General features: G+C 33.7%; 1 protein-coding gene across 1 annotated transcript; it reads left to right on the forward strand.

The window, feature by feature from the left end:
• Positions 1 to 3,841: 3,841 nt before the first annotated feature.
• Positions 3,842 to 7,798, forward strand: LOC110104530 (uncharacterized AAA domain-containing protein C24B10.10c-like). Its single transcript, XM_028700744.1, has 2 exons — positions 3,842 to 4,176; positions 7,451 to 7,798. The coding sequence occupies exons 1-2, from the start codon at positions 3,982 to 3,984 to the stop codon at positions 7,781 to 7,783; spliced, it is 528 nt and encodes a 175-aa protein (XP_028556577.1). The 5' UTR covers positions 3,842 to 3,981; the 3' UTR covers positions 7,784 to 7,798.
• Positions 7,799 to 8,022: the final 224 nt, after the last annotated feature.

Here is an 8,022-nt window from a genome sequence, read left to right on the forward strand (position 1 = left end):
AGTCTGAGAAAAAAGGTGGGAATATTCTAGCTGTTGATAGGCTAAATCTATTTAACTCCTTTATTTTTGACAATAATCTGTTTGAACTTCCTTCTTCTGGCAACTTTCATACATGGTTCAATTAAAGACAAGAAAATCTGATTAATCTAAAACTGGACAGGGTTGTAGTTAATGAGGCTTGGATTAATCATTATCCTAACTCCCACTATAATTTGTTAAGCAGTCTTGTCTCAGATCACACCCCACTTATTCTCAGAGATGTTCCACATAATAAATCTCAGATGCGGTTTATGAATAAAAATTATTGGAGCCATATTCCGGATTTCTGGAGCATTTTATTGAATATTTTTCAAACTCCTGATCTAGGGAATGCTATTGTTAGCCTTTATAAGAAGTTGAAGCTATTAAAAAGAGAGATAAAAGCAAGAAATTTGAGTACTTCCAATCTAATTGCTAACAAATGTGCTTCCTTAGCTGCAATACAAGATATGTGGAGAACTTAAGAAGATCAATGTATATATTAATTATTACAACTCTCTTCATGCTTCTTGGATTATTCAAAGATAAAAAATTAAATGGTTAAAATGTGGAGAGGAGGATTTGAAGTTTCTGTATTCCAAAAATAGGAATAGAAAAGCTTTTAATGGTAGCTCACTTAATGTTGCTACTCAACATATCTTTGATCGAGAGAATAGCAATATTCATGGTATCATTCAGCATTTCAAAAAACTTTATAATTCTGCACCTCCTGAGTTAAATGATACTAGCATTATTCCTAAAGGCAAAATAATCCCTGAATCTGCTATTAATTCATTAGTGAGGCCTGTCACTAATGAGGAAATTCATTTAGCTATTAATTCTAGTTGCTCCAACTCGAAGCATGGTCCTGATGGGTTTAATTTTGATTTTTACCAAAAAACTGGAGTATTATCGGTCCTTTAGTTTGCAAGGCCATTAAATCTTTTTTCAGTAAATGCTATTTACCTATTAGTGCTAAGGCTACTGCCATTGCACTTGTTCCAAAGAAATCTCATGCTGAAAATATACAAGACTTTTCAGCCTATTGCTCTCTGCAAAGTTTTTCACAAAATTATTGCTAGAAGCTTGGCTGCTTGTATGAAAATTATTATGCTTGATATCATAGAGATTAATCAAGCAGATTTTATTCCCAATAGGGTTGCTACTGACAATCCCATTTTGGCTAAGGAAATCATCAATCTCTTCAAAAAGTAATATAAGATGGACCTTTTTTGTGCTAAATATGATATCAGGAAAGCATCCGATACAGTATCCAGGAATTTTCTTTTTGCTAGACTGGCTGATAAAGGTTTCCCTACTATTTTTATTAACTGGATCAAAGCATGTATCAAAGATATTCATTTCTCAATATTCCTCGATGGAACACTGGAAGGGTTTTTTACCTCTTCAACCGGACTAAGACAATGTTGTCCTCTTCGTCCCTATCTATTTTGTATTGTTATGGATGATCTATCTTGCCTATTAGATTCTAACTCAGACTCTAATGGTTTTAAGGGTTTCAAAATTGATAACTTTCAACTGTCTCACCTTACATATGCTGATGATCTTTTGGTATTTGGGAAGGCAGATACTAATAACCGTGTTAAGCTTATGAGAACCCTTAATTTGTTTTCTAACCTTACTGGGTTGCAGCTGAACTTACATAAAAGTTCTATTATAATTTCACCAAATGTTTCTTGTCCGAATGACATTTCTAATACGCTGCAAATTCACAATGTCTCTACTAAGTTTACTTACTTGGGCATTCATTTATCCATGGGTCCGATAAAGCTTTCTGATTTTGCTCCTCTGAAGGAGAAAATCACTGTGTTATTATCTGGTTGGAAGGCTAGGGTGCTTTCATTTGCTGGTAGGCTGCAATACATTAAATATACTATTATAAACATTGTGGCTTATTGGATTAGAATCATGATCATACCTAAGTCTATTTGCAAGTCTATAGGAAAGTTATGTTCTAAATTTTTATATCATGGGGACACTAATAGTAGAAGAATTCACCTTATATCTTGGAATAATTCCTGTAAACTACATTCTTTTGGTGGATTGGGAATTGCTTCATTACAAGCTTTAAATTTTGCTTACAACTGCGGCATTATTCTGAGATGTTACAATTCATATTCCCCTCTTGCTAAGTGGTTGCTAGCTAGATATTCCTCTCATTGGAAACCTTTTTCGTTTAACGCGACAATTTTCTGGAAAAACATTTGTAAAAATGCTGAAGTGGCAAGGGAGAAATTCAATTTTATTATTTCTACCAATATTCCTATTTCTATATTATGGGATCACTGATGTTTGGGGGAAACTATCTCTGACAGATTTCAAAATATTCCTCTTAATTTGGCTCATAACACTCAGCTGGCTAGCTAGATTAATAACGGTCCATGGTATATTCTGAAAATTGATAATCCATTTATTAGGAATTTTATTTTGGATCTTCATATTGCAACTGATAGTCATAATCATATTGGATGGGACAAGTTGGAAAATGCTAAGTTTAAAGATTTCTATTTATACTATTTTGCTAATGATGTTCAATTTGATTGGCATCATTTGGTTTGGCATAAAAAACATGCTTTGAGGCATTCTGTTTATTCTTGGATGGTGCTCAGAGGAGGTTTATGACGTCTTGGCTGCTAGGAACATCCCTATTATGGATAAATTTGCACTTTATGCCATAATAGCTTGGAGACTACTTCACATATGCTGTTTGAATCCCATCCTTCCTGACACATTATTTTAGGCCAACTGTTTATTTAGCACTTCTCCATATTGATAATATGGATAAGTCTAAAAGAATTAAGCTTGGTCGCCTTCTTTTTTTGAATGATGTCATTTATTTCAGCTAGATGGATAGGAATAATAGAAGGTTTAAGTCTAATGCTCTGTGTGCAAATACTTTTGTTAAGAAAATCTCAAAAGTAATTATTATCAAGTTAATGGGTTGGAAAAATGGTAATGAGGTAAAAGAGGCTTTGAAACTGGTTTATTACTAATGAGGTCCCAATTTTCCTTGTTTATATGATGGGAGGTTTGGTTTCTATTTGATAGAATCTGAGGTGCATTATTTGGATTGAATAGTATCTAATTTTCTATGTGGATCTTTGCTCTGGGTTTGCTGGTATCAATCTTTTGATGCCCGACCCATCTATGATTATGATTTGAAGCTTTTGCGGCTTCATTTAATATCTTGTTTGCGAGGAGAGGATCGCTGGTGTCAATTTTTTGATGACCGACCCATCATTGACGGTGACCTAGAGATGCTCGGCTATTACAGTGGGGTTCTAAAGCTTGATTAGCAGGTTTTTTGAGCTGCGGACAATGATGATTACCTGCTAACTTCTTTTTGGATGGCCTATGGGCAACCAAAGAAGATTTGGAAAATCGTAATATGAAATTCAATGATATTCTGAGTCCTAGCCAGACAAATATTCTGAGTCCTAGCCAGACAAATATTCTGAGTTCCAGCTAGACAAATATTCTGTCTGATCAATTTTTTCTGTTTTATTATTAAAGCTTTGTTGTAATAGTTTATTGTTTTAAGATTATTTTATTTTATGTTAGCATGTTGCTAGGTTTGAATTGTTACCGTATTTCTTTTTTGTATCAACAAGTTTCTTTGTTATCAATAAATTGAGCTATGCCCTCAATTTTTCCAAAAAAAAAAAAAAAAAAAACTATGCCCTCAATAAAAAAAAAAAAAAAAAAAAAAAAAATCCAATTTCAGTTAAACCAAATAATTAAATCCCGATTTTAAAATACAGCTTCCTATTCTCCGTTTTCCCCTTCCTAAATTTGTTTCTGCATATCCTTCTTATACTTATTTTCGTATAAAATATGCTCCTTTTTATAATTATATACACCTTCCTAAATCCTATAGCGCGTTAGGAGGGTTGTCCTTCTCTTTTATCTAGCTCTCGGTCGCGTGCTTCTTCCCTTGCAAAGATGAAGGATTCGCAGGCGAGATTGGTGCAGGAACTGGTCTTGTACGCTGCTAGTGCGGCGTTGAGTAGCCTCGTCCTTTTTATGGGGCTCCGCCATCTCGACCCCAACCGCGACGCCTCCAAGAAAGCCCTCGCGCAGAAGAAGGAGATCGCCAAGCGACTCGGCCGCCCCCTAATTCAGACCAATCAATACGAGGTGCCTTACCCGTTCTTTGTTCGCTCAACATTCAATTGATATACTTAAATCACGGGATTTTTGCTTGGGACTTTAAAACGCCCGCCATAATCTGTTAGTTCGATATTATAATAGTGTTCAATTTTTGTGAAGCTCGATAAATGGTGGTTAGGGCTTAACCTAATTGGGACTTGTGAATCGATATTTAACTGGATTTCAAAGTATAGCAAAGTTACTTTATAGCTTTGATAATCGTTTTTAGCATTGCCTCTTATCGACGGTGATTCGTACGTAGCATTGATATGTTGATAGATTAAAGTTTAACTGATTATGCATGTGACAAGTTGTGATATTTCTCACGACTGGCCCCATCACGCTTGCTAGATTAATTGTACTAATGCTTTTGCGTTGCATCTGATAATTAACTTCAGTACTTCTTTTTCTATGAATTCTTTCTGGGAAATGAGAAGCTTATGAAAAACTAGTAAAAGTGTAGGTGCACCAATTGTACTTAATTTCATTAACATTCATATTATTATTTTTGTTAATGATATTGATTACGGTTAATCTCTTAGTATTTTATTTCATCAAAATCAGAATTTTTTTAATATAAAATTTTTATTATGTTGATTCTTTTATTCTCTCTTTGATGTAGCACATCATGTTGATGAAGATTTACTACGATTGAAGCCTAGTAAAGAGCTCATAATTTAAAAAAATTTAAAAAATTGTATTTTACTTTTCATCTAGAAAATAGTGTGACCAACATTAATATGATTTAGTATGAATGAAACATTAAAAAGTGGTTGTTATAATTCTTACTTATTAATGCTACCTATCTCATTTTCATTCTTTTTTCTGTCTACATTTTTCCTTCAAAATAGTTGCCTAGATTCTTATAATGCCTATACAGATGAGCTAAAATTCTTTGTAATTTTTATTGATGAATAAAATATTTTGGTGGAGAAGTTCTTTTCATTTACAGGATGCTTAATGGCTTCAAGGAGTTTGCCTATTTTTGATGAGTTAGACAGTTAATTATATTTTCTTTAAGTTACTTGTTATTGTTCTTACACACTTGCTTAAAATTCTTCAAATCTTTTCATCTAATTCATATGTATCCTCTAAAATCTTTCTAAATTAGGGAACACTATGACCTAGTCTTATCCCATACACTTTAACATCCTGTTAAACTCCACTAAACTTTATCTTCAACTCTAGATTATAATTTACATCTTTCAGTAACCTTCTATCATTATTTTCAGTCATTTATCCAACATTAAACTCTTTCTCTAAATTGATCTTCCAAATTAGCTGAAAACAATCTAAATTGGACTAGTCATGGTATGCATACTAGTGTACTCCTTTAAACTCTCCCCCATTCAACCATAAACTCTAAAATACTTACTTAATTATTAAACTAAACATCTATAGTCCTTTCTACACCTTAATCTCGTCAAAGTGCTATCCACCACTATTATATTTAGTTTCAGAGTAAATTTAAGAAGGAGCAAATCTGGTTAGAACTTTTGGACATCAAAGAAATTTTTTTCTTTTGATGGACTTTCTCCCTTGTGATTCATTTTACTATATTTGAGATTAGTAGATTCTTATGATCAATTTATTTCATAATAATAGTTTGTATATATAATATATTTCTTACATGCTTATGATGTAAGCATAAAATTCAATTAATTAGCACCATTATAAAGCATGACCAATGTCCTTGTGAATAAAGTATCATCATTCTAATGATGTATGGAGGAGAATGAAAATAGGATAGCCAAGTTGATTAGACATTTACTAATTGTCAGGCTAAATGATTGATGATTAAGCAAAGTATTTTCTTCGAAGATCTTATATAAAAACATATAAAGATTGATAAAAGTCAATGTAGTATGAAACTAAAGGTGATTTATCACCTTGGTGGAAAACAATCCATAATATAAATTTCTTCAATTGAGATATTAACATTATTATGGTCTTGCTTTTGTTGGATTCAAATTTGTCTTTGGGTGTATTTGACCTTACTAACATTTAATCTCTAGGTATGTGTTGGGGGATTGAGTAAGATTTGACTATGGAGAGTGAGACCTCTACATACCTTGGAAGAGAATTGTGTGGAATCTTGGCAACTACCCAAGCTATAGTAAAACAAGACAATAACTTTGCATTTACTCACCCATAATAGTTTGGTAGCCTTATTTAATACTCATCATCAATTCACTTGTTCTTTTCGTCACTCGTTTGCCAAAAGGGTCGAGCGAACCGGGGAACTAAATGTATAATAGCATATGCCTTTTCAATTATTTAACAGTTGGTCGGTTGGCTATGGCAGAAGAACTCATATCCTGTGGCCTGCGTGAGAGCTCACATAAAGGTCTTAAAATACACTTCGAGAAGGGACTTAGTAGGGAGTTGCCTTTCTTGTGGACAACCAAAAACTCTCACAAGTCTCCTAGCTCGTCACTCGTCTTTATGAAGAGCTCTCCACTAACACAGCTTTTCATCCTCCACAACAGGGAACCGTTTATCTTGCTTGCCACTTATTGGGAAGGTGCCTACTCAAAAGACTATAACTCGCCCTATCATAGTTAGTCGACCATGAAGCTTGTTTACCTTATTAACCAATTTCATTTGACTCTCTCTTTGCAAGGCAGCATAGGTTTCCTGTACAGGTCGCTTACTAGTGATTCCAAGGCATCAAGTAGCTTAGCTCTCTCTATGCAAGACTCTCCAATAGACGCTCCTGCACCTACTAGCTTATAAGCACTTGGCACTACTGAACTCACCTAGAGGATAGGTGAGGTTCAAGGAAAGCTATTGCTGCTCTAGCCAGCCAAAATGTGAATGTGTCTAGGGCAGTCTATAGAGTATTAGGTCTTTAAGTCCTGTATTTTTTTACTCATTTATTGATTTCGCATTTGCTGTAGCCTTGAGATCGCTATTAATAAATGATAAAGAGGATTATTTTGGATTTTTTGGCACTTGAGCTCCTACTGATACTTTTATTTCAAATATTTGAGCTAGTGGATTACTCTCTTTCTTTCAATCTCTCCATTTTACACATGTTTTTAGGTCATACTCTTAGTGCTAGCCCGCCATTAAGATTTAGCTTTACACGTTGATAAATTTTGATCCAACATTATGCATTTCATTGTTCATCTAATCTTAGTTTACATCTATAAACTTTACACCCTTAGTTGTCCTATGTCAGTAGTGTTTATTCGTTTTATGCAAATTGCAATCATAAATGAATTATCCTTTTATTTTATTATGATCTTCTAAATCACAGGATATTATTGCCTGTGATGTTATTAACCCAGACCATATCGAAGTCGAGTTTGACTCAATTGGTGGGCTCGAAAATATAAAGAATGCATTGTATGAGCTGGTCATTCTTCCATTAAAGCGACCTGAATTGTTTTCTAGTGGAAAGCTTCTCACCCCGCAAAAAGGTGTCTTACTGTATGGACCTCCAGGTACTGGCAAGACAATGCTAGCTAAGGCCCTTGCCAAAGAGTCTGGTGCAGTTTTCATTAATGTACGAATGTCCAATCTGATGAGCAAATGGTTTGGTGATGCTCAAAAACTTGGTAAATTATTGTCAGTTGTAAAACTTAGTTAATTTTTACTACCTTTCTGTTTTGTTTTGATGTGTTAATATTAATTGTTAGTATTTTACTTGTATTGAACTTTTCTTTGTCTTAGAATAAATTATGATTTCTTGTGTTATGAATATCTAATTATATGTGTTGGCCTACTAGCTGTTTCACATGAATTTATTCCTGTAGAATTCACCTATCAAAGGATAGGATTGTTATATGTTTTAGGTTATTATCCATTTGGAGGAATAGTTCTACTTTT

Source organism: Dendrobium catenatum, unplaced genomic scaffold, assembly GCF_001605985.2.
Source record: "Dendrobium catenatum unplaced genomic scaffold, ASM160598v2 fragScaff_scaffold_1584, whole genome shotgun sequence".
Lineage (NCBI taxonomy): Eukaryota > Viridiplantae > Streptophyta > Magnoliopsida > Asparagales > Orchidaceae > Dendrobium > Dendrobium catenatum.